The sequence below is a fragment of the Leopardus geoffroyi genome, chromosome E3 (genome assembly GCF_018350155.1).
Source record: "Leopardus geoffroyi isolate Oge1 chromosome E3, O.geoffroyi_Oge1_pat1.0, whole genome shotgun sequence".
Taxonomy (NCBI): Eukaryota; Metazoa; Chordata; class Mammalia; order Carnivora; family Felidae; genus Leopardus; species Leopardus geoffroyi.
The window spans coordinates 27,063,723-27,088,064 of NC_059340.1; the positions used below are offsets into that span (position 1 = coordinate 27,063,723).

The window sequence follows — 24,342 nt, forward strand, 5'->3', positions numbered from 1 at the left end:
GCTCTGTCTCTCTCTGTCCCAAAAATAAATAAACATTGAAAAAAAAAATAAATAAAAAAGAAGTTATTCATTAATTCAGGAAGTATGTATTGAGCACGTGCGCTGTCCCAGACACTGTTTCCGAGGGCTGGGAAAATAGCAGTGAACAAAACAGCCCCGGCTCTTCCTGCTCTCATGGAGCTTTTGGGACTGTTCTGTGGACACTACTCTGAAACTTGCTTTTGTTTCATTAACAAACGAACGTGTGCAGTCCCTCCAGGTCAATGCAAATGTTAGTGGGCCTAGCTCCTTATTTTTTATAATCGCATTATATGCCGTCCCCTGGTGTAGTACAGTAACAGCAGAGATTACACATAGTGGGGGGCGAGGGAGGGTGTGGGGAGGTCAGGGGCATGTGACAGAGCTTGAGATAATGTGGTAAGAACCTTGCAGCAGAAAAATACCCAGAAGGACAGAAAATTTCGACATCCGTTCAGAGGTGTTTTGAAGCCTTGAGTCCCGTATGTGAACACCGCAGGGCAGAAGCCTCAAACTGGGGCAGCTCTCCCGCCCCCACCCCCATACATCTCTCAGTCACCCCCCTGCACTTATGGTGGCAGTTATCAGACAAGGCCCGTGCTCTCCATTTGTGGAAGACCTGCTTCTCTTGTTTAAATGTTGGGGTTTTTGAGGGGTGCCTGGGTGGCTCAGTTGGTTGAGTATCTGACTTGGGCTCAGGTCATGATCTCACAGTTCATGAGTTCGAGGCCCCGTCAGGTTCTGTGCTGACAGCTCAGAGCCTGGAGCCTGCTTCTGATTCTGTGTCTCCCTCTCTTTCTGCCCATCCCCTGCTTGTTTTGTCTCTCTTTCTCTCTGAAAAATAAATAAACATTTTTCAAAAATTTATAAATGTTGGGGTTTCAGGCTCCTAGCTCGAGGGCACCTCTTGCCAGCTTAAAGCCCATTGAAAATATTCTTTCTAGAGAAGGAAGAATCTCAGGTCTCCCTGCCTTCTTCACTAAGGGATTCTTAACTCTGGCTGTATGTATTTCAGAATCGACTGGGAGCTTTAAAGTGCCACCAATGGCCAGACCCCACTCCCAGAGACTCTGACCAACTGGACTGAGTCTGGGGTCTCAGCTCTCTCTCTGTATATGTGTATGTGTATTTTTAAGGCACCCCAGATGTTTAAAGCAATGCAGTCAGGGTTGAGAACCATAGCTGTGAGTGGAAATCCCAGCTGGGATGGCATTTTTCATGAAGGGCCCTGGCTGCAATAATAAAAGAAATACAGATTGAACTAGTATCTATCTAGGCAATTGAGGAATTGTCCTGAATTCAAATCTAGAATGTTCTAACTTGCTTTATTTATCAGCTAGGGGAAAGAGCTGTCATCTCCAGGCTAAAGATCTGAAACCTACCTATTAGCTTGTTTCCAAACACTTCCCAACCAAAGTAAGGTTGATCTGCACTTTGAGCATTTGTGGAGAATCCTGGTAAAAGCCTGTAATTAGCTGGCGGGCAGGGCTTTCTTGGCAGTTACTTTCCTGTGTGGGATGAGGGTTCTTCTGCAGTTTTCAATCAGGTGACTTCTGCAGCTGAAGTTTAAAAAGGGGGTGTGGGGTGGCTTTTCAACTCATGGGGGAGAAACATGCAGCCCAAAGGTTTTCCGGGGAAAGTAAAGTGGATTTGGCCACTGTGGTTAGTGGGCTATTATTGGAAGTGGGGGAAGAAAAGAAGGAAAAATAGAAATGCAGATTGATGGTGCCTCTGCAAAAAATTAAAAATAGAATTACTATGTGGTCCAGCAATTGCGCTCTGGGTATATCCCCAAAAGAATCGAAAACGGGACTCAAAACAGACATTGGCGTATCCACGCTCATAGCGATATGATTCCCAGTAGCTAGAAGGTGGAAGCAGCCCAGGTGTCCGTCAATAGATGGCTAAATGGATAAACAAAATGTGACCTGTCCCTTCAGTGGACTGTTATCCAGCCTTCAAAGGAGGGAAATGGTGACGTGCTACAAAGCGGATGAACCTTGAACGCATCCTGCTACATGAAATAAGGCAGATATGAAAGGTCAAATGCTATATAATCCCATTTATATGAGATGCCTAGAGTAGACAAATCGATAGAGACAGAAAATAGAATAGAGGTTTAACCGGGGCTGGGTGGGGGAGGAGAATGGGGACTAATTTGTTGGCGGGTGTGGAATTCTAGTTTGGGAAGATAAAAGCTTCTGGAGAAGGATAGTGCGGTGGTTCTGCCACAATCGGAATCATCTCAATGCCACTGCATTGAATACCTAAAAGTGTGTAAGTGTAAATTTTATGTTGCGCATATTTTATGACAATTTAAAAAACAAAAACAAGAAATGCAGCTGGAGCTCCACAGAACGCAGGCGGTTCAGAGTAGTACGTGGATGCTGAGGCTGGCCCCTTGCCCACTGTTTTCCTGAGAAAAGTCCCTGTCCTTTCATTGTCACTTGAAGGACCTAAATGTCATGGTTAGGGGCCACTCCCTGGAGCCAGATGCCCAGGGGTTCGTTCTATGATCTTGGCGCTTGCCTTGACCTCTTTTTTGCCTCACCTTCCTCATCTGTAAAATGGGGATAATGGTTCCTACATCAGTAGATTATTGTCAAGTCCAAACTGGGTTAATAATGTACACAAAGGCATAGAATGGTGCTTGGCTCAGAGAAAGTGCCCCATCAGTGTAGCTATTATTATTATTGCTCAGGAGACGCCATATTTATATAGCTAGGTCCACCTTAAGGCTTTTCTGAAAGAAAGCAGGGCAGTACACACAAATAAATAATATTTTCTACCCACTTGCTAAACTTAAAGTCAGAGTTTCTGTGGAAAACCCAAAAAGGGAAGGAAAACTTATTTTATAGGGGCACCTGGGTGGGTCAGTCGATTAAGTGTCCGACTTCGGCTCAAGTCATGATCTCCGGTTCATGGGTTCAAGCCCTGCGTTTGGCTCTGTGCTGACATCTCAGAGCCTGGAGCCTGCCTCAGATTCTGTGTCTCCCTCTGTCTGCCCCTCTGCTGCTGGTGCTCTATCTCTCTCTCAAAAATAAAATAAACACTTAAAAAATACATATATTGGGGTGCCTGGGTGGCTCAGTCGGTTGAGCATCCGACTTTGGCTCAAGTCATGACCTCACGGTTCGTGGGTTCGAGCCCCACATCAGGCTCTGTGCTGACCGCTTGCTCAGAGCCTGGAGCCTGCTTCAGATTCTGTGTCTCCTTCTCTCTCTGCCCCTCCCCCGGTCACACTTTGTCTCACTCTGTTTCTCAAAAATAAATAAATGTAAAAAAATTTTTTTGAAAAAAAAAATTACATATATTATGTTGGGACTTTAAAAACTCCTGAGTCCCAGGCCCCAGGCCAGAGCAACTGAATGAGCCAGAGCATCTGTGTTTGGGGAAGGAGAAGGGGGTATGTGTTTCACGGCTCCCCAGGTGATTCTCTTGCACAGCCTGGGTTAGCAGCATTCGCCCACACTGTTCTGCCTCCCTCCTCACCCCACTGTCTGCTTGGAGGCCTCCCAGGCCTCTCTTCGAGAGTGAGTTCCAAGGCACCTGGTCTGCTTCCATAATTGCTTGGTTTTCTGCAGCTCTAGCATCAAATTGGTTCATTGAATCTGCTGGTATGATGAGGTGGGCGGGGTCGCGTGGTGGAGGGTGAGATAGAAGGTCTGGAGCGATGCTGCTACCTTCGCACCTGGGAAGACTTCAGGGCTGATCGGGCAGTGGAGGACCCGCTGGAAAAAGTGTTGGGGTTTGGGAAGCAGGACGTTGGAAAAGCCGAGGGCTTCCAGCCGAGGAGAGGAGAGGAGGCCAGTCTGAGAGGGGCAGAGCCTTTCTGCGAGAGCCAGAAACTCTCTCGAGATGGAGAGATGCTGTGGGCTTGTTCGGGGCCACAGATGTTCCCCAGCATCTGGGCTCAGCCCACCTCTGCCACGCCTCCTCTCCAGCCTCCCCACAGCCTCTGTCTCCTCTCCCTGCCCAACTGACTGGGCACCAGGCGCAGCTCTGCCTCCTAGAGAAACGGGTGCACAGCCATTCAGAGTATGGATCGGGGTGACATACAGCTTGGTTCACATGACACCCTTACCATGTAGCAAGTGCATGTGACCTTGGGTCAGGGACATCCCTTTCCCGAACCTCAGTTTCCTCCTCTTACACCCTTCCGACCTCAGTACATCATATAAAAAGCCTTACACGGTGCCTTGTACACAGTTCATGCTCCGTGAACACCAATGTGATGGTGACGGTGATGATGATGGATGTTGCCATAGAGGAGCGGACGGACTCTGGAGTTATACAGACTTGGACTTGAATCTTGGCCCCACTGTTAGCCAGCTGTGTGACTTCAAGCAGAGGACTCCACCCCTCTGAGTCTGGACTTTCTCTTGTGTAAAATGTAGCAAATTATTCCTATGATGGGAAGTAAAGGCAAATCAGCATGTGGCCTTGTCCACCCCAGAAATAGCCCCTTGGAAAATCATGCCTGTCATTTGAATAATTCCAGTGTGTAAGAGTTGAAATGCTGGCGCTTTTGAGGTTAACGGCTCGGCCCGGCTGCCTGTGGCTGTCTCCCTAGCCTAGCTCCCTCACCTAATCATCGTCACCCCAAAGCTGCCAGCTGGTACAGTGTCCACGAGCCAGGGATTGACACGAAAGCTGTGCCAACTCAGCCATAGAACCAGACCGGCTTGTGCTCCCTGAAGTGCCCTGGGGTTGGCAGTGTGTGGGAGGACCCGGCGGTAGGCGCTTGGCTCCAGCCAAGACCCAGATCCGGTCACAGGAAGCGAGCGGCCGAGCATGGAGACCAAAGCCTCCGCTTTCTGGACAGAGGGTAATGAAAGTGGGCCCCTGTGGGCCAGAGTGTGGGGAAGATTGCAGAGAGGAAGCCAGCCCCAGAAGGAAGCCCATGAACTTACATATGAACTCCTGGGCTCACCTCGAGCTGCTCGTGAGTGGATATGACCCTAAGCAGTACATGGGAGACTTTGAGAACCGAACTACAAAGTGTAGACTACCACCCGGGTCTGGAGCTGGCCCCTTGGGGACAGATAGGAATAGCACTGAAAAGACCTTGAAAACTAACTGACATTGGAAAAACAGCATATAGAAGGCGGGTTAGAACATGTGGTCTGAACCTAACCTAGTCAGTTGCCTGATGCAACTGAAAAACCAATATATTTAGAAGGATTTATTTATTTATTTATTTATTTAAAAATAATTTTTTATTATTTTCATTTTTGAGAGAGAAAGAGAGTGGGAGCAGGGTAGGGGCAGAGAGAGAGGGAGACAGAAGATTGGACTCAGGCTGCAGAGCCTGATGCAGGGCTTAAACTCACAAACCACGAGATCATGACCTGAGCTGAAGTTGGATGCTTAATCAATTGAGCCACCCAGCCGCCCCTATTTAGAAGGATTTAAACAAGACCTAGAGTCTCATGATATAATATTCAAAATGTCCAGGATACACTCCAGAATGACCTGGTTCACAAAGAACCAGCAAAGTCTGGCAAATTGTCAGAGGAAATATAATCAGCAGGCACCCACTGCAAGATGACCCAGATATTGGAATGATCACACAGAGACGTTAGAGAAGTTCTTAACAACCATGCTCCAAGAAGTAAGCGTGAATCCTCTTGGAAAGAATGGTATGGAGAGAATGTTGCAGGTTAGTAGAGAAACAGAAAAAAGAACCAACTGGAAATTTTCTCACGGCAAAGTAGAATGACAAATCAGATATTTGCTGGATGGGCTCAGAGGCAGAATGGAGATGATGGAGGAAAGAGTGAACTTACAGACAGATCAAGAGAAATGATGTACTGTGATCAGCAGAGTAAAAAGATTAGAGGGAAAGAGGAACAGAAGGGGAAAAGAGAGAAGTATGGTGGAGACCATCAGGATGGGAGTGGGGACTTACCCCCCAGACATTCCATGAGTTCCTTACCAGGTTGCTGGACCACTAGCTCAGGGGCCCCACGACTGTCCTTCCCTTCCCAGAAAGCATTAGCAAGTCACGAGGAGGCAGTATCGCGCTGTGGTTGAATTCAGCCAGCCCTGGCCTCAGACCGTGACTGTGGGCAAGTGGCTTTGCCTTGGTGAGGCTCAGTTTCCTTGACTGAACAGTGGGGACATTATATTTATCGTGAAACCCCTGTGAGTTCATTATCTCATTTGCTCTTTCAGTAAACTTATAAGGTGGCCATTATTCATTGGGGAAACTGAAGCTCAGAGAAAGGGATTGCAGTGAGTCGAGCCAACTGCAAAGTCTGCGAGAATGGTCCCCACAAGACTGCCCTGTCCTCACTTCAGACCAGCCGGCTAGAAAGACAGGGTCCCTGTGACCGTGCAGTTTCAATGGTGCACAAGAATGACTCACAGGACTCCAGAAAGTGCTACTTATGACTACAGTCTCATGGTGGCAGAAGGACACAAATGAAAATCGGCCCAGGAAGGAGACACACAGGGCAGAGTCCAGAACGGGTCCAGATGCGGAGCCTCCGGTCATTTTCTCCGCAAGGAGTCCTGGATGGCGCTGCCTCTTCCTGGTCACTAGGTGTGCACTGTGCATAGAATATTACCAATTAGGGGAGTTCACCGAGCCTTTGGTGTCCAGAACTTGTACTGGGGCTCCATCTTGCACTCTCTGACAGCTGAACTTCAGCCTCCAGCACCTCCCAGAGGTCCAGCTAATACCTCTCATCGTCAGTTCCTCCAGGAGACCCCAAAGCTCTCCCCATAAATCACATTGTCCAGTGGCCAGGGCCCTGAGGCAAACACAGCCCCTGCAGGATATTCCAGAAACCCGGAGATCACCTCCCAGGAGCCAAGGGCATAGACCAGATCACTCTGTGGACACAATGAATTCTTTACTACGTAGGAAATAACTGGTCACTTGGGCCACGAGGTCATCCAGCTGGTGAATGGTTGGGCCAGGCTTCCAACCCAAGTTGTTTGGTTCCCAAGTCTTCCTCACTCTTAACCAAGTACACTTTGATGACCATGTGAATCTCCTGGCGATCTTGTTAAAATGCAGATCCTGAGTCAGTAAGTCTGAGAGAGACCTGAACCTCTGTGTTTCTAATAAGCTCCAGGTAACACCGATGCTGGCCTGAAGACCACGCTTTGAATAGTAGGAAGACACTTCACCTGTTCTCCCAGCTTACCCCATTATGTCCAGGGCACAGAAGGCAGTGTGAGTTTGGAAAAAGTAGCACAGGGCAGGTTTGGAAAAAGTAGCACAGTTTGGAAAAAGTAGAGGCCGTAGGAGGAGAAGCTCACTTTTGTTTCCTAAGTGCCTTGAGAAGCCCTTGGAGAGTATTTGGCCAGGGAAGTGCTATGATCATGTTTTTGTTTTTTTTTTTAATTTTTTTTTTTTCAACGTTTATTTATTTTTGGGACAGAGAGAGACAGAGCATGAACGGGGGAGGGGCAGAGAGAGAGGGAGACACAGAATCGGAAACAGGCTCCAGGCTCTGAGCCATCAGCCCAGAGCCTGACGCGGGGCTCGAACTCACGGACCGCGAGATCGTGACCTGGCTGAAGTCGGACGCTTAACCGACTGTGCCACCCAGGCGCCCCTGTGATCATGTTTTAAAGTATCAGTCCCGGGGCACCTGGGTGGCCCAGTCAGTTAAGCATCCGACTCTTGATTCCAGCTCAGGTCATGATCACAGTGGTTTGTGGGTTCAAGCCCCACATCTGTGTTGATGGCAGAGTCTGCTTGGTATTCTGTTTCCCTCTCTCTCTGCCCCTCCCTGTGCGCACTCTCTCTCTCACTCTCTAAGTAATAAATGAACATTTAAAAGAATTAATAAACTATCACTCCAGCTGTTGAATGGAGGATGGTGTTGTCAGAAGGCAAGAGGGGGAGCCAAGAGACCTTCTGGAAGGCTACAGTGCTGGTCAAAGGGACAGGTGATGGTGGCTTGGACCACGGAGGTGGCAAAAGGGAGTTCAAAAAAGTAACTCAGTGAGATCTAAGGTAGGAGGCAGAGTCAACCGAAAGTGCTCATGGTGTAGATGCAAAGGACACTCCTCTATCTTGGCAAGCTCCTTAACTCCTCTGAATGAACATTTCCTTGTCTGTAGATTTCAGTCTCCCAACTCTTAGAGTGCCATGGGGACAAAAGGAAATGATGTACGTAATGTTATTAGCACAGCAGTTGGCCCTTAGTGAGGGCTCGGTGGATGTGACATTGAGCCTGGATGTGGGCATAGGCAGTCAGCAGATGGAAGCAGACGCCTGGCTCTCCTGGCAGAGCACTCCCACCTCACTTCTCCTCCGGAGAGCTCCTTGAGGCTGCCAGAGTCCATCCACCCAGGTGGTAAAACTTGGCTGGATCTTAAACATTCATTTTGGGTTCTGGTGGCAGCCTTTAAAGACCAGGCCAGCTGCCAGGGCTCCTGGGGATTTTTACTCCATTTGCATGGTTGTTTAATGTGTTTGGTGCCTTTGGAGGGAACCTCATTCCAGGCAAATCTCCATGGGGGAAAGCATCAGGGGGCTGGGGATTTATCCAACCACACGTGTCCCTGCAGAGCCTCAGCAAGGAGTGGGAAAGGAGAGCCAGTGAAGGCCAGATTCAGCCTTGCCTTGTGCTTCAATGCTGGCGAGAAGCCGCCAGGCTCAGCAGCCAAGGCCAGCACCTGGTGGCTGTAAGACGAAGGCTTGCTGGTGGAATAAACCAGACACCATGAATATCCTTTCCGGAGAGCCCTTCTGTCCATTCTTTGTCTTGACTGCACCAACCCAGAGCTGCTCGTGCGGGAGAAGGCTTAACCTTTAAAACACTAGGGACTGTGGGGCACAGGCTGAGTGTCCCTTATCTGCCTGCATCTCGGGGAGACCTTGTGGATCAAGCTTTGGCTTAGAAGTCAGAGAACCAGACCCAAAGAGCATGGTAACTGAATCATCTCAAGTAGGACCTTTTCATGTTGTTGAACCTCCATTTTCCACCTGTCAGATTTAAATAAGATCTACCTGGAGGGGGCATCTGGGTGGCTCAGTTAAGTGCCTGACTTCAGCTCAGGTCACTCTATCACAGTTCTTGAGTTTGAGTCCCACATTGGGTGAGCTCGAGCCTCACTTTGGGTGAGCCCCACTTCTCTCTCCCCTTCTCTCTGACCCTTGCTCGCTTGCGCCTAAAATAAAATAAAATAAATAAAATGAAAATACAAAAACATAGGTCTACCTCGAGGTAGCTCATTCCGTCTTTAGCAATGATAGCAAACACATACATGGCACTTCCTGCGTGCCCAGCACTGCTCTCAGTGCTTCACATGAATTAACTCATTTAATCTTCATGGCACTGTGACATAGGAATTGCAATTATGTTATGAAGGAGGAACTGAGGCACTGATTGGGGAAGTACTGTGCTCAAGGTCTTCTGGGTCCAGAATCTGGACTCTCGGTCACTGAGTTACACAGCCTTAAATATTTATCAAGCCCCTACTATATTGAGGTGCTGTGCTAGTTGCTGGAGAAATAGCAGAGAGGCAGAAATAATTAATCCTTTCATGATACTGGGATGCTAGCTGGAGTGAGACAAAGAAACACCTAAATAATTACAGAGTATGGTGATAGGGGCCGGAGCATCACTTTAAACTGGGTAATATAAGCTTAGAAAGGGCTGGCTATGCAAAGATCAGGGAGAACAGTCTAGGCAGAGAAAATGGCAAGTGCAAAGGCCCTGAGGCAAGAATGAGCAAGAAGGTGAAAGTGGCCAGAGCATAGTTAATGAGGGGAGTGAGTTACATGAGAGGTCAGAGCAAAAGTAGCTTAAGCTTACTTGTTCAGCTTAGATGACAAGTATTTCTTTCTCTTTTATTTAAGTTTATTTATTTTGAGAGAGCGAGAGCAGGGGAAAGGCAGAGAGAGAAGGAGAGAGAGAATCCCAAGGAGGCTTTGTGCCGCCAGTGCAGAGCCCAGTGCGGGGCGTGATCTCACAAACCGCCCCCCTGAGACTGTTAGGCACTGAGAAAACTGGCGAACGTGACAGATGTGGCTTCTGCCTTCCCGAAGGAGTGAGATGATGTGCGTGTAGGGATACTTAGCACATAACAGATGCTCAGTGGGTGTAATTTTCTCTTTCCATGTGTGTAAGCTGACATGAAAGCTGCTCCCCTAGGTTTCTGCCTAACCCCCAGCCCCCACAGGAAAGCAGGATGTAGTTGGCTTACAATGGCAATCGTTTCTGGAGACAGCCTTAGGCAAGGGCATTCTTCACCCGCCAACAGGTGGGTGAAGAATGAGCAGAGCGGGCACAAGGGGTAGGCCTTCCCTCTGTCTTTAGGCGCTGGTGCCCCACTCCGGCCAGGGGAGGGAGGGTCTTTGCGGCTTACCTCACGGCTGCTTTCTTTGTGATCCTGAGTTACACAGGCCCAGGAAGGTGTCCGCTGGCCGGGCACCAAACTTCTCATTACGTGTCTGCTTTTAGATTCTATTCTGCCTAATTTTATCAGGGCTGGAGAAGCAGAAGAGCGGCAACCTATGGATGATTCGTGGGTGGGATCCTCTTCCATCCTGGTTCAGGGTCATCTTGGCCCTCTCAGTGGTGTCTTGGGTCAGGAGGGGTCAGGACACTTCAGGGGGGCATGGACAACTCTGTGATCAAATGAGGGTCCCCAGCCTTACTACAAGAAGTTTCTGTAAAGCCCAGGGTGTTCCTGAGGCATTTGAGGACTGGGGCAAATCATTCTTTCCCAGGTTATTGAGGGTGGCTCACAAGAGAATCACAGAAGGGATAATGGGAAGGGCAGGAACTCAGTGGTAGCTCTCTTCCCACTTAAAAAAAAAAAATTTTTTTTTAACGTTTATTTATTTTTGAGAGAGAGACAGAGCATGAACAGGGGAGGGTCAGAGAGAGGGAGACACAGAATCTGAAACAGGCTCCAGGCTCTGAGCTGTCAGCACAGAGCCCAACGCGGGGCTCAAACTCACGGACCGCGAGATCATGACCTGAGCCAAAGTTGGCTGCTTAACCGACTGAGCCACCCAGGCGCCCCTCTTCCCACTCTTAATAACAGGCAACCTTCATTAAGGCTTAGTGGATTCCAGGCACCGCCCCAAGGACTATCTGAGTTGGCCCTCACAACAACCAGACAAGGGAGGTACTACTGTTATCCCCATTTTACAGAGGAGGAAGAGCTCAGATGATTTGCTTAAAGTCACTGTATGAACTAAGGGAGGGGAAAGCTGCTGTAGTAGACCAGCCACGCTGTGTGGGGCTTAGCACGGTAGAAGCTTCTTTCTTGCTTGCACACTGGTGTTTGTGGGCTCTTTTATAAGTAGCCTTCCGTGCAAGGATTCAGCGACCCAGTCCCCTTCCGTTTTGTGGCTCTGCCGTCTTCTCAGGCCGTGGAGGGTTTCACCTCCAGCTGGTGGTTGGGAAAGAGAGAGAAAGTGTTGAGGATTGTGTGGGAAGTTTTAATAGGCCAAGCCTGGAAGTTACGAATATCACTTTCGCTTCTATTCAGACTCCGTTGGCTCCAGCTCCCCGCGAGGGGGAGGCTGAGATAACAGTCCTGCTGCTCGTCCAGGAAGAAAAGGCTTTGGTGACCCCACGGCCGTCTCTGCCAAAGGGGCCCAATTGGGTAAATAAAAGCCAACCTGGGCCCTGAACAAGCTTGCTCCCCTGCCTCCCCAAGCACCTGCTGCCTCTGAGCTCCCCCATGAGCGTCATTGTTGGGGGGATCCCACCTCACCGAACCCCAGGCTCGGGGAATTCAGCCCAACGAGAGCAGCTCCTATAGTGAATTCGCCAGATACCTTTTGGCTGGCAAGCCCTGGGCACCTGCTGACGTACGAAAGGAGTTAATCACTGCTTCTCAGCTGGGCTGATGTTGTCTCCCAGCGGACATTTGGCAGGGTCTGGAGGTGTTTCTGGCTGTCGCAACTCCAGGGGTGCCACTGGCGTCTGGTGGGTAGGGCTCAGGGATGCTGCTTGCATCCCACAATGCACTGACAGCCCCCCATGATGGTGCTGAGGTGGAGACACCCCTGAACCAGAGGGGTGGATCTGCTGGTCTTGGAGTTTGCGGGGTGAGGTGGTGACCTCTGTGAAGGGCAGGCAGGTGCCGGCTCAGAGCCAGTCTGCTCCAGTTAGGTGCCTGTTAGAGGCATGTTTCTTCTCCTTACGGCATTTTAAGCTCTCTTCATTCTTAGTGGTTTTTCTTTGGCTGCCTGAGTGTGAAGAATTCAGGGGTAGAAACTCTTGGGTGAATGTGTGCTCTCTGTGCAGATTTTTCAAATGGCTTCCTTGCTTCCACCCATAAAAATGTGGGCAGACAGAAGCATGCTCTGCAAACAAGCCGCCTTCCCAGGTGGTATGACCTGGACAGATGGAGTGCAGCCTGGCTCTGCGGGCGAGGGGGTGGGGGGCCCTCTCAGGAAGAGGAGCAGGGTATTTTTAAATCCGGTCTCTGCTCCTCCCCACCTTGTGGTTTGTGGGTACGTGTCACTTGCATGTGGTGATGTGCAGGGTTCACAAGGGAAGAGGAGTTCTGATGGCTTTTCAGTAATTATAAAGGATATATATTTATACACACATGTATGTGTATATAATACAACCATTAGGAGAGAGTAGAATAAAAAGTAAAAATTCTCCCTGCTTAAAGGTGGTTACTCCTAACAAGTCTTCTTTCTAGGAATATATGCATTTATGTGTATGTGCACATGTATGTGCCTATATATCTGGCAGGTGTACATGAGTGTGTGTGTGTGTGTGTGTGTGTGTGTGTGCGCGCGTGTGTATCTCCACCTGCTATTGTGAGTATCCAAAATATATATGCTTTTCTGCAACTTGCTCTTTTCACATAATGGTTCTTGGGCATTTTTTCATATTAGCATACTTATATATAGGAGAGCCAGGCACCGTGGATACATCAGTGAACAAATTAGACAAAAATCCTGGTTTTGGGGCACCTGGGGGCGGGGGGGGCTCAGTCGGTTAAGCGTCTGACTCTTGATTTCAGCTTAGGTCATGATCTCACAGTTTGTGAGTTCGAGCCCCACGTTGGGCTCTGCACTCACAGCATAAAACCTGCTTGAGATTCTCTCTCTCTCTCCCTCTCTCTCTGTGCACCTCCCCTACTCTCTCTCTCTCTCTCTCTCTCTCTCTGTCTCTCAAAATAAATAAATATACGTTAAAAAAAAGTCCCAGTTTCATTAGGTGGCTACTTGAACATGGGAAGACAAGTAGCAAACAAAACAAATCCGTATGATGCCATGTAGAGATGATGTTCGGTGCTAAGGAGGAAACAGAAGGAAGGAAAGAGAATAGTGAGTTTTGGAGTGAGGACTGCAGGTTTTTCCAAGGTGGCCGGGAAAGGCCTCATGGAGAAGGGGACATTTGAGCCAGGATGTGAAGGCGATCAGAGAGGAGATCGGAGATGTGCCACGTGGATGTGAGTGAGTGTGGGAAGAGCATTGCAGCCAAAAAGGATAGCAAGTGTAGAAGCCTTTACATGGGAGAGATAGCAGGCAGACCAGCGTGGCTGACACGAAGCACAGATTCCCCTAATTATTTGTAACAACCACATGATATTTCATTAAGTCCAGGAGTTGAAGAAGTTATTTAATTAGTCCCCTGTTGGTACCATTGGGACTAATGCCAGGTTTTTTTGCAGTTAGAAGAATCATTGGGGTTGGCATCCTCAATGCGTCTCTGCTGATGTGTCCAAATATACCATGAACTAAAACCCAGCCGTGGGATTGCTTGGTCGAAGCATAGATGTTTGTCTGTTTTGATAGCTAGTGTCAAAATTTGCAACCCCCTCCTCCCCAAAGAAAAGTGGCACAGTTTTATTCTTTTCTGTCTTCTTGCAAACGAAACAGATGGTTTTGGCAAATATTTTTGCACCTTTGTGGCCCAGGGAGGCCCCAACTCCTGGCCGCCCAAAAAAGGATTCTTATAAGGCTGAAATAAACAAGTTTTGAAGATTCTGAAGTGCCGAACAGCTACGAGGTGATTTTTTTTTTTACCTTTAAAAAGCATTTTGATTTTTAATATATATTATATAATAATTCAAATATATGGAAAAGTACAGAAACATAATCACAGGCAATCAGCACCACCACCCCCCCCCCCCCCCCACCCCGATCTGCCTCAGATTAATTTTTCATTTCTTAGTTGCCCTCGGCAAAGCAATTCCACACTGGTTGCTGGCTTCCAGAACCCAGGGTGTGCAATTATTTTATTTTGAAATGAACTGTGTGAAAAAGGGATACACGGACTTAATCAAGGTTTAAAACTTTTGCTCTTTGAAAGAGTTAAGAAAACAAAAGAGCAAGGCACACCTCGAGGAATTTTTTGGGGGCGTCTGGGTGGCTCAGTCCGTACAGCATCTGGCTTCAGCTCGGGTCATGATCTCGCGGTTTGTGGGTTCGAGCCCCGCTTCGGGCTCTGTGCTGGCAGTTCTGAGCCTGGAGCCTGCTTCAGATTCTGTGTCTTCCTCTCTCTCTGCCCCTTCCCCACTCGCTCTGTCTCCTCTCTCTCTCAAAAATAAATTTAAAAAAAGAGGAATTTTTTGCAAAACATAACCAATAAAGAACCTGTATCCAGAATACATAAAGAATTCTAGTAGCTCAGTAACAAGACAACAGTCCACAATTCAATAAAAAGCGGGCCAAAGTTTGAACAGACGCCCTTCGCAAGAAGACACAGGAACGGGAAAGCAGCACCAGAAAAGATGCTCTACCTCCTTAGTCATCAGAAATGCAAAGGGGGCGCCTGGGTGGCGCAGTCGGTTAAGCGTCTGACTTCAGCCAGGTCACGATCTCGCGGTCCGTGAGTTCGAGCCCCGCGTCGGGCTCTGGGCTGATGGCTCAGAGCCTGGAGCCTGTTTCCGATTCTGTGTGTCTCCCTCTCTCTCTGCCCCTCCCCCGTTCATGCTCTGTCTCTCTCTGTCCCAAAAATAAATAAACGTTGAAAAAAAAAATTAAAAAAAAAAATTAAAAAAAGAAATGCAAAGTAAAACCACCGTAAGATCCACTGCTCATCCACTAGCACAGCTAACGCCGAAAATACTGGGGCGCCTGGGTGGCTCAGTTGGTTGAGTGTCCCTCCATCTTCTGCTCAGGTCATGATCTCGCAGTTCGTGGGTTTGAGCCCCACATCGGGCTCACTGCTGTCAGCCCGTCAGCACAGAGCCTGCTTTGGATCCTCTGTCCTCCTCTCTTTCCCTCCCCCACTTACGCTGTCCCAAAAATAAATTTTTTTTTTTTTTAATTTAAAAATAAGGGCTGAAAATACCAAGGGTTGGCGAGGATGTGGGGCAACTAGAACTTTCCTGCATTTCTGGTGGGAATGCAAGATGCTGTAACCACTTTGGAAAACAGTATGCATGGCCTTCTAAAGTTAAATACACATTTACCATACAGACCAGCATTCCACTAGGAGTGGAAGAGAAACGAAAACATACGTCCACCAAAAGTCATGCACACAGATGTTCCTAATGGCATTATTTGTTAACAGCCAAAAACCTGGAAACAACCCAAATGTCCATCAACTTGTGGATGGATAAACCAATTATGATACATCATATGTTAGACTACTACCCAGCAATAAAAAAGAAAAAGAGACTAATACACATACACATGGATGAATCTCAAAAACATTACGGTATAATGCAAATGACTATATATTATGTGATTCCATTTTTATGAAATTCTGGCGTAAGCAAAACTTGGCCCACTTGGGTCAGGGAAAAGGATGGAAGGGAAAGGGAAAAGAAGGAACTTTGTTGGAGAGAGAGAACTATGTATCTTGATTATAGTGGTAGTTACGTGTTGGTATACAATAATCAGTATACATCCAATTGTGTACTTAAAATGGATGGGTTTTATTCTGTGAAAATAATACTTCAGTAAATAAAACGGAAGAGAATTTTTTTTTAATTTTATCTTATTTATTTTTTTAGTTTTAGTGACTTCTTTATTTTTTAAGTTTATTTATTTTGAGAGAGAGAGAGAGCATAATCGAGGGAGGGGCAGAGAGAGAGGGAGAGAGAGACAATCCCAAGCAGGCTGTCTACTGTCAGTGCAGAGCCAGACATGGGACTCAAACTCATGAACCGGGAGATCGTGACCTGAGCCGAAACTAAGAGTCGGATGCTTAACTGACTGAGCCACCCAGGAGCCCCATAAGTTTTTTTTTTTTTTTAATTTTTTTTTTTTAACGTTTTATTTATTTTTGAGACAGGGAGAGACAGAGCATGAACAGGGGAGGGTCAGAGAGAGAGGGAGACACAGAATCGGAAGCAGGCTCCAGGCTCTGAGCTGTCAGCACAGAGCCCAACGCGGGGCTCGAACTCACAGACCGAGAGATCATGACCTGAGCTGAAGTCGGCCGCTTAACCGACTGAGCCACCCAGGCGCCCCAGTGTTTTGTTTTTTTTTTTTTTTTAAATAAAATATGTGGATGTGATTTTAATTTGCATTTCTTGGGAGTCTCGTGGCATGGAACATCTGTCATGAGCTTTTCCTGTGGAAGGAGAAAGGCATTTAAGGCAGGGGTTCGCCTTGAACAGGATCCAGCGTGCTCATTGGTCAAAAGTAGACTTGAATCTTTCATTTGCTGTTGTGATTAGACAGCACATCAGGGTGCTGGACCCTTCTGTTCAGGCCCAGGATGGTGTTTCTGGCCATGTGTGGTCTGGTTGTTGTGGTCACTGGGATAACCTGGCGGGACCCACCGGGAGCTCCTCGGCCTCTCTCCGGGGACTGTGGCCTTTTTCCCTCCTGTGACCAGCCTGTGAACGGAGTAGCCGCACAGACCCGGAAATAGATTTCTGGGGCAGAAAGAAGCAAGTCAACGGCTATGAAACTAAAACGGTTGAGTTTGTGTGTTTGTCTTTTACTGTCTCAATATTTTATTGAGACCCTTTAAGAAAATATTGGAAGAATTATTCAGTCAACACCTGTATCCCCATCACCTAGCTTTTACAATGACTATTTTGCTGTTTGCTTTGTCACACGTCTAACCATCTCTCTGTGTATCTCTCAATTCATATTGTTTCCATGCCTTTCAAGACCAGTGGCAAACTTTAGTTCCCATTCATTTGTTGTTTAAAGTTGACTTTTTGCTGAAGCTTGACATACAGAAAATCGTTACACAGGCGTGACTTATGAAGAAATCACTGGCTATTGGTGATTAAGTGAGTCTCCTGCCCCTTTCCTCTCTCCAGAGGTTGGGCAGTTGGGATGGGCTGAAAGGTCCAACCTTCTAATCATGCCTTGGGCTTTCTGGCAGCTAGATCCCATCCTGGAACCATCTGGAGACCTCAGCCATATCATTAATATACAAGAAGACACTCACCAGTTGAAGATTCCATGGGTCTTAGAAGCTCTTGTGTCGTGAACCAGGGACTAAGACCAAATATTATAATAAAAGATGCTCCTATCATCCGTTTCACTTGGAAATTACAAGGGTTTTAGGAGCTCTGTGTGAGGAAGTGGCGGCAGGGACCAAATATGTATGTTTTATTATGTCACTTCATGTGCATTCATTTACATATTGTCTGTGACTCCTTTCTTTTAATGTTTGTTTACTGAGAGAGAGAGAGAGAGAGAGAGAGAGAGAGAGAGAGAGTAGGGGAGGGGCAGAGAGAGGAAGAGAGAGAATCCTAAGCAGGCTCTGTGCTGGCAGCCCAGGGTCCAACGTGGGGCTCGATCTCATGAACTGTGAGACCATGACCTGAGCCAAAATCAAGAGTTGGACACGTAACCAGCTGAGCCACCCAGGCGCCCCTGTGGCTGCTTTCTGCCGCAATGGCGGGGTAGTTGCAACAGAGACTACAGTTGGCCCTTGAAGCCTAAAATATTTACTGTCTGGCTCTTTATGGAAAAAGTCTGCCTACCCTTCCCCTGATGTAACACCTCTGGGCTCTCTTTCATTCATCTTATTATTTGATTTATTCTCTGTTATTTTGTATCCGCTCCTCCCAGGGAAGAGTTGACTTACCTGACTGGGAACAGTTTTCCTCTGGAGATCCACAGCCTTCTGCTGGATGGGATTAAGGTGGGTCCCAGCCCTCCTCTCGCTGGGACCTACCTGCCTACAATGGGCGGGGAGGGGTGGGATTCTCTGTAGCTCCTTCAGGGCACCTGCTGTTCAGGCTTGGCCCTGCAGGGACAAGTCCTCCACTGGTTTTGGTCAGAGAAGTTTAATTCCAGAACAACTAATAGGGCCAGGCCCCCTCCCACAGTCCAGCTGAACTACCAATCCAACCACTATTTTGTTCTGCATCTAACACAGGATATCTAACCCGGCCCCCTGAGAATCGCCTGGGGAGCATTTGAAAAACCCTGGAATCTAGCCCCTGACCCCAAACCAATCAACAAAATCTCTTGGACTGAGTTTCTGGGCACTAGGCTCTTTCAAAGCCTTCCAAGTGACTCACATGTCTGCGATATTTCTCCTTTATTTTCTCAATTGTTTCTCAATTATTTCTGAAGACTGGGAGGGGAAGATTCGATTAATTACCCCCTTGGGGGTTCAGCAGGTGTTTTGCAAATAGCTCTGAAGCCAGTTTGTAGCGAACATTTCCCCCAGAGGGATGCCAGCAGCTCAGAAACAAGTGTACAAAGATGATCCTCTTTCAGATACATACATTGTGGTTGTTCGTGTAAAAACAAGCACATTATATTACAGTCACACCTTTAAATGCTTCCTCCTAGACGGTGTGATTCACACGCAGAACTGAAAGTGATTCTTCCACCCATATGCCATCTTTATAAACGCAGGCTCCACATGGCTCAGTTTCCGCACAGAGGAGTGAAAAAGTGGACCAGCCGTGGTCCAAAGGAATTTCAAAGGGAATCTCAATCTTGAGTCCTATGTCTTGAGGAAGGTGGAAAAGACCTAATTCCAAGGCCACAGTGACAGTTCTCAGAGCCTCTTCCTCCACTCCCAGGTTTGCGGATTAATGAAGGGAAACCCCAGGCCACATGCTTTTCCCTTAAGGCAGGGTTGCTCATTCTCAGTGCTTGCGGGCGTTTGGGGCCAGATGATCCTTTGTTGTGAGGCTGTCCTGAGTACAGTAGGGTGTTGAGCTGTATTCCCCCTCTGGTTGTGACAGTCCAGATGTCTCCTAACTTTGCCAAATTTGGGGAACAGAACAGGCCCAGCTGAGAACCACTGCAGGAAAGGGATTGAACAACTCGTTAAGCTCGTATATATCCTGTAGACCTGGCCAAAAGGGACTTCCACCCTGGGCCTTGTGCTTTCTTTTTTTTTTTTTTTTTTTTTTTTTAATTTTTTTAATGTTTATTTCTTTTTGAGAGAGAGAAAAACAGAGCATGAGTCGGGGAGGGGCGGAGAAAGGGGGGGAGGGAGACACAGAATCCAAAGCCAGCTCCAGGCTCCAAGCTATCAGCACAGAGCCCGACACGGGGCTCAAACTCACGAACTGCAAGACTCTGAGCCGAAGTCGGATGCTCAACCGACTGAGCCACCCAGGTGCCCCTGGGCCTCGTGCTTTCAGTGGGGTGAGAGGTCTGAAGACAAGTCCAAGGAGTCAAGGTAACATGCCCACCGCACGCTTGGGGCTCTCTCTAGCGCATCCTCAGGAAAGCAGGCCATGACGGTAGCGTGTGGGCCCAAGGAGACAATAATAGTACTCACCTTGTAAATAGAGTTGCGGGGATGAAATCATTTAGTGTCATCATGAATCCATAGAACGGGGGCTGACACACCATATGCACTGTTTTTCATATCGATAGTCGGTAGACATAAGACAACTTCCTTGTCTGCTGCCTACCTAAAGAAGTAGCCATTCGGATGCTGGAGGCAGACCTGCTGAAGCCCAGAGAGATGATGGGAAGGTCTCCAACATGGCGCCTTACACACCAGCTGGAGGGCCTAACTCCCCTACAAACACATTCACATGCAAAATATTTCTACTCCCAATCTTGTTGTCGTATATCAGGGTCCGTGGAAGGGGGAATGGGTGAGACTTTTCCTTCTAAGAGAAGAAGTGATGCTGAGCTCTGAATGTCCGTCCTTTTTGCCACAGTCAGGCTCTGTGACCTTGGGCGCTCATCCTCCCAACCCCTCTGAGCCTGTAATTCTCTGTCTGCAAAATGGGGATATAAACAGTACCTTCTCTGATAGGATTGTGGTGGGGATTGAGTCAAAAAATGTATATAAACTACTTTTCTCAGTGCCTAGCTACAGGACTCAGGATTTGGTATTGCTGATTTTTAATTACAATAACATTGTTATCTAAATTGTCCTTGTGACTGTCGGAAGGAAAAACATGGAGAAGAACACGCTGTTTGTTTTTGTTTTGTTTTGTTTTTTAATTTTTTTTTTCAACGTTTATTTATTTTTGGGACAGAGAGAGACAGAGCATGAACGGGGGAGGGGCAGAGAGAGAGGGAGACACAGAATCGGAAACAAGCTCCAGGCTCTGAGCCATCAGCCCAGAGCCTGACGCGGGGCTCGAACTCACGGACCGCTAGATCGTGACCTGGCTGAAGTCGGACGCTTAACCGACTGCGCCACCCAGGCGCCCCAAGAACGTGCTGTTTGAATAGCTGCTATGAATCACAAAATGAAACCTCATCCTTAAGTCATGGATGAAACTTCTTAGAACCAAAGGAGTGTTACAGTTGAAAAGGGCCTTAAAACCTAAATAGACATACCCGTTGTAAAAATGGGAAAACTGAGGCCCAGGGAAGGGATATGATTTACCTAGTTTTGAAGAAACATCTGAAACATTCAGAGAGAAAAAGAAACAAAAGGGAGTGCTATAGTTTGAGGAAGTTTTGCAAAGGTTGGCAAGAGAATGGGTACCATCTTTGTTGGGGTGCGTCTGAGCTGGCCAGTAGGGAGGAGAGACAGGAGGAAACAGGGCCAGGGTGACTGCTTTGGGGCTTCTCTGAGGGTTGAGGTAACTCTTGAACATCTAGACAAAGTCTGGGGATCCCTCCGTGCTGAGGAATTAGGGAGGACTGGAAAACAGCCCAGGATGGGTTTTGCTGGCTTCATGCATTTTTTTTTTTTTCAGAAGTGGGGGAACAGCTCAACTCAGCACCCAACAGCTGGACTACAGGGTCTGTGACGAGGTGGGGCTCTGACCGTGACCTGAGAGCACCCCTGCACTGTGCTGTCAGCCTTGAGGCTGCACATGGGGTATCACCTTGGGAACCATACATGCAAAATGGGGAGCTATTGAGATTTTTTTTTTTTTCCTTTTAATTTGCAGTGTTTATGACACCCACACGCTGTCATCCAGCTTCCCTTCCAGACCGGCTGCCTTGGCAAACTCAGTTAACAACCCAAAGAGTTTAGCTCTTGGGGGGTAGAACAGCTTCATTTTCACAGCAAATGTCAACATGTGAAAGCCTTAGCTTGCTCCTGACTCACTCAGGGCACCCAGATTTTGACTGGAGCAGTGGGCGATCTCCCTGCACCTCAGTCTCCCCAGCTGTAAAGTGGGCCAGTGAGAGCAACTGCCTCAGAGCCGTGGTTCTCAATGGAGAAGGGTTGGATGCTGCTGCTGGGGGATGTGTGACAGTGTCTGGAGATAACTTTGGGTTGTCACAACTGGGGAGGGGACTGCTTGCTAATGGCATCCGGTGCTCAGAGGTGCTTCTGAACATCCCACAGTGCTCAGAACAGCCCCGCAACACAGAATGATCTGGTCCCAAATGTCACTAGTGCTAAGGGTGAGAAGCTTCACTCTAGAGGGTTGATAGGAGATTTCACAAGTTAATCCACATGATGTGCTTAGCCCTGGACCATGCATATGGTAGGTGCTTAATAAAGGGGCCTTACTCTCCCTGCTCCTTCGAAGCCTGGTCCTTGAGCCCAGTGGGTGCCTCTCATCATGCTTTGGCTTTGCCAGAGTTCTTTCCCTCGCCTGAATTGCCATGGTGAGTGGTGCCACAGAGGCAGACAGATTTGTTGATAATTCTTTAGAGATAAGTTGAGCCTAAAATTCTAGGATGTGGAACGTGCCAGGTGTACCCAAGCCCTGTCTGAGGATGGAACTGAACTTTGGTGGCTCATCTGTCTGCACAGAGGACCATCCCCAGAGACAGAAGCATCAGGGTGCTTGAGATTTGTCAAGGCTAGGGAGAGAGCACAGTGTGACTGATAGGTGACAGCATGTTGCTGGGCAAGGTGGCGGCTCTACTCTATAACCATGGGGGAAAAGGCCACTAAAGGGGTTTTGTGTGAGTAAATCTTCCACTGACTGGACCCTCTCCCCTTTGACTTTAAAAAAGGCTTTAAAGGTTTAACCGTGCTTACTAGAAAACTTTTCATACTTCCTTTGACCCGCTAACTGGAAAACTGAACTTTCTGACTGATTCGGAGCCATAGCTGTAAAAATAAATGGTTACAAAGTGAATATCCCTTGGCTGGATGAAGGAGTACAGGGTTGTTTGCCCCTTTACCAAGTGACCCCCTTCTCCTGTACCTTTTTTTTTTATAACTTTTTTTTTTTAAGTTTATGTATTTATTTGAGAGACACGGTGCAAATGGGGAAGGGGCAGAGAGAGAGAGAAAAAGAATCCCAAGCAGAGCCCAGCGCAGAGCTCGAACTCACGAAACCGTGAGACCATGACCTGATCCAAAACCAAGAGCCACCCAGGCTCTTAACCAAGGCTGAGCCACCCAGGTGCCCTCCTGTACTTTTTTTTTTTAATGTTTATTTGTTTATTTTGAGAGAGAGTGTGTGTGTGTGTGTGTGTGTGTGTGTGTGTGTGTGTGTGTGTGAGCGAGTGGGGGAGGGGCAGAGAGCACAGAGAGAGAATCCCAAGCAAGTTCCACGCTCAGTGCAGAGCCCAACGCCAGGCTCAATCTCACGACTGCGAGATCACAACCTGAGCCCGTGTCTAGGGGCGGTCGCTTAACCGACTGAGCCACCCAGGTGCCCCTCTGCTGTACTTTTTAAAATTCTTGTATCTGTCTGCTAGTCACAATCCACTAAATTAATTTAAATTACTGCATATGGGGAAATCAGATGACCAAGCTCATTCGGAGTATGTCTAAATCCACGAAGAGGAAGTAGATTCTTAGAGAATATGTGAGGAGCCCTCTCTATGGGTTTGACGCACGGGCTTGGAAACTGTTCTATTGTGATGCCTTTGTGCTACCACCATGCAGGTCTTTGGAAAGTTGCTTTCAGATGACTAGGGTACATCGTCCACTAATACTAGTGACTGTAGTGGAATGAGTCCCCAGAGCAACCAGTAGGAATATTTGGGGATGCCAACAATGCCAATTGTGATTATTCCTAAAGAGGAAGAAAGTAGGGATCTAGTTACGAAGAACTGGCTCCCTTCACGGGGTATTTGCTGCAGATATTCAAGTTTTGTCACAACGAGCTCAGTGACTTGGTTTCCTTATCTGTAAAATGGAGGGGTTGGGGTATCCAGCCCACTGTCTCTGGGCCCCTTTCTGGATTCTACGTGTATCTGGTCTTAAGTCCCCGTTTCTCCAACAACACGCTCCCTAGAATTCACAGTGGTGGCAAATCTTGATACTCTCCCGGGCCACTTTTTTATAATAGAAGTCATTAGTTTTATTCCGCTCTGGCTTACCGTCATTTGCATTTTAAATGTTCGATTTCTAAAAGACTGTTAAGATTGCCGTAACTTTACCCAATGGTGTGCAAGTGCTGAAGCCTGCCAGTTAACTCAGATGGTCACGGCAGCTACTGCTTCCCCGTCAGAAAGGCTGAATCACTGAGGAGCGCCTGCCTTTCGAGGGCCAAATGATTCACGGAGCCAAGTTACTTTGCAAAGTGGGATAAGGAGCGTAGGATATTAGACTTCCTTTTAGTCTTCTTCCCCTTCTGGCGATTTAGATGTGGATTCTCTAATGGCAACTTGTTTTTCTCTTGTTTTCTTTCCAAAGCAATATGTACTTGGAAGAAGTGTACATACTTATATAATACAGAAGGCAAAAAGTTCCCTGTTTTCCCTCTCTAGAGAGAGCCACTCTCAACAGTTTGGTGAAATTCCTCCAGACTGTTTTCTATTCTATATATTAATACTTTTTTAACAAAAAAAGAGAGTGTGTTTATGTATACTATTTTGCATCTTCTTTTGTCTCCTAGCAATATGCCTTGGAGATTTTTCCATCTCATATATATATAGGTCTATCTCATTTTTACCAGTGACATTGGTTTCCATGGCATTATTACATCAGGAATGATTTAATTAGTCTCCTCCAATCCTACTCTGGATGCCTCCCAAAACTGATCCGAAGACAATGACTTGGGTTCAGGTAAACTACTAAGGAGGTGATCCCAGGAAGTATTGACAGCAAAGTGAGGAAGTGAGGCAGAAAAGGGAGGCAAGCCAATCGGGACATTTGG

The 24,342-nt window shown here is 47.6% G+C and overlaps 1 protein-coding gene across 5 annotated transcripts in view; it reads left to right on the forward strand.

Moving 5' to 3' along the window:
* Positions 1 to 24,342, forward strand: part of SYT17 (synaptotagmin 17) — an 84,006-nt gene that overhangs the window by 54,219 nt on the left and 5,445 nt on the right. Inside the window, exon 8 of one of the 5 annotated variants that reach the window (XM_045459834.1) lies at positions 18,755 to 18,804. The exons of 2 other annotated variants lie outside the window; for them this stretch is intronic. In XM_045459834.1, the coding sequence (XP_045315790.1) occupies positions 18,755 to 18,789 (35 nt within the window). In that variant the 3' untranslated portion in view covers positions 18,790 to 18,804. Of the gene's footprint in view, positions 1 to 13,638; positions 13,955 to 17,956; positions 17,983 to 18,754; positions 18,805 to 24,342 lie in introns of those variants that run through there. 2 more of the 5 variants (XM_045459833.1, XM_045459835.1) reach the window with 2 other exon arrangements.